At 33.8% G+C, this 2,500-nt stretch overlaps 1 protein-coding gene across 3 annotated transcripts in view; it reads left to right on the forward strand.

Annotated features, from left to right (window-relative positions):
• Positions 1-2,500, forward strand: part of LOC113820470 (golgin subfamily B member 1) — a 35,135-nt gene that overhangs the window by 24,318 nt on the left and 8,317 nt on the right. For all 3 annotated transcript variants that reach the window (XM_070118532.1, XM_070118533.1, XM_070118534.1), the window contains exon 8: positions 146-1,938. In XM_070118532.1, the coding sequence (XP_069974633.1) occupies positions 146-1,391 (1,246 nt within the window). In that variant the 3' untranslated portion in view covers positions 1,392-1,938. The remainder of the gene's footprint in view (positions 1-145; positions 1,939-2,500) is intronic.

Below are 2,500 nucleotides of genomic sequence, written 5' to 3' on the forward strand. Positions count from 1 at the left end.
TATTATCATATCTAGACTGCAGAGTTCATGATAGCATTTTTTTTTTTTTTTTTTTCCTTCCTGAGATGAGATTGGAGGTAGTATATTAAAAGACAAAAGCATACAGCTGTGACTTGATATTAATGTTCTGATTTCCATACAACAGTACAGAGAGGATAGATGAAATGAACATGCTGTGTCCCTATGATTTGTTGGGCCGCTGCAACGACGATTCCTGCTCGTATCAGCATCTTAGACATCCGCGTCATTTGACCAGTAGGGCAGCTGAGATTCAAGGGGATCCTACAGGTTTGTCAAGCCACACATCTGTTTCAGAAAGACAAGGGGCATTAGAAGAATGTACAGCAAGAATGACCTCATCGAGTGAAACCAAGCCTAAAGATCCTTTGACTAATAGTGGTAGTGCTGAAAATATTGATGGAAAAGTGGATCCAGAGCAGACTGTTCCTCAGGTAGACTGCAAAGTGGATGGCCTTCAGGACATAGCAAGTAACGATATTCAGATGCCTTCCAGTGACAAGGTTGATAGTAACCTTGATCTGTGCCAAACAAATACGGAAGATATTATTTTTGTAAAATCAACTGAGCACTGTGGGGAAAATGAAATAATTTCAGAGGTATTTTCAGAGGTATTTATGTCAGCTTGTGACAGGTCCAATAAATTAAACCAGGAAGTGGACAGTATTGTAGACCAAATAGCATTAACCCCATGCATTGACTCTGAACAGATGAATAAGACTAGTGAGAAATCTATAACTTTAGGTCCTTTGAAAGAAGCAGTTGTAGAATCTGAGATTATAAATATCAACAATGATGAACAGAGAAATTTGCAACCAGCATTGCCACTTCAGCTGAATGAAGGCTTGCCTGAGGTTTTGGGAGAATTTTCAAAGAAAAGTCCAGCAGAAAGCAATACAGATATCATAAGTGCACCTGAGATAGATATCAAAGATGAATTACCGAAGGATCATCTAGAGAAGAAAATGCAGGAGTCTGATGAGAAAGAAGAATTAGGAGAGACTGTTGCTCAGGTACCCTTAGCCACAGATGAAAAGGCCAGCTCAAGAGACCAAGAGGATGAGTTGAACGTAGATGTAAAAGATGCCTCAACCATTGCTTTGAAGCAGAAGAAAAAAAATCTTCCAAAGAGGTGCCCTCCAAGGAAGCGGACAAGGAACGCAGACTTAACCGGAGAGCTGGATGTGCTATCCCAAAGCCCAGAGCCAACAGCAAGGAGGACGAGGCGAAGTATTAATCAGAAAGACGTGGCCGAAGCACTGATAGCCACAAGCAGAAACAGTTCAAAAAAGGATCTAACGAAAGAAAGGTCCACTCCCGCTAAAGCTTCCCCGAGAAGAGGAGGGCGTAAGGCAAGAGGGGGCAAAAGATAGAGGGGAGTATACCTATATCTTCTTTTCTTCCCTTCTTTAGATAATGTGTATAAAGCTGCAAGTCATTTCAAGGGGATACTTATTTAACTAATGATTTGAAAAATGGTTACAAGTTCTCCTTACAAGTCGTTGATTTTGACTTCTTTATATGTATGTGGATTATATATATTTTTTTAATTTCCTTTTAGGAATAAATAAAAACTTGCATCTTGATATGAACCATCCCTCCTTCTTTTTCATTTAAGGAATATATAGTTTTGATATGTATTGTTGATATTTGCCAATTTTGTTTATATGGTCAGATATTTTTTCACCTTTTGATTACCAAATTTATAAAACCATTTGGTGACTTCACTAGACGAAGAATTCATGCAAAACATTCTCGCAGTATAGATCTGCTCTCACTACTTCAAGTTCATTTACAAAGGAATTTTATGCAGTTTTCAAAATGAAATGTTTATCAGCCTCATCAAATAATATTAGCTTTTGGAGATTTCAGTTTGTCCTTTGGATCCACCACCCCTGTGCTGCCCACCTGCCGCTCGAGGTAAGGAAGTGCAACGTAGATTGCTTTTCATAATTTGATTATTATTAGTAGTGTTAGATACGAGGATGTGATATGCTTTTTTCATTATTATGGTTATTGTTTTGAGATTCTTATCAGTAAAGTTATTGTTACTGTTATTGGTATTATTATTTTGATAATTATTATTGATATTATTATTAGTATTTTCATTATTAGTAGTATTATTAATAGTATTATTATTATTGTTATTACTATTATTATTATTATCATCATCATGATTTTTATTATTATTAATATTAATATTGTTATTATTATTATTATTATTATTATTATTATTTATTATTATTTTTATTGTTTATTTATTTATTCTTTTTTCAGTATTATTAGTGCTATAGTTTTTGTTCTCATAATAGTATTATAGTTGTTCTTGTAGGTATCATTATTGTTAAAACTAATTTTATAATCATTACTATTAGTAAGGTTATTATTATTTTTATTATTATTATTATTATTATTGTTATTGTTATTATCATTTTGTTGTTATTACTGTTATTATTATGTTATTACTATTATTGTTTTTGTT

This window comes from Penaeus vannamei, chromosome 42 (assembly GCF_042767895.1).
Source record: "Penaeus vannamei isolate JL-2024 chromosome 42, ASM4276789v1, whole genome shotgun sequence".
Classification (NCBI taxonomy): domain Eukaryota; kingdom Metazoa; phylum Arthropoda; class Malacostraca; order Decapoda; family Penaeidae; genus Penaeus; species Penaeus vannamei.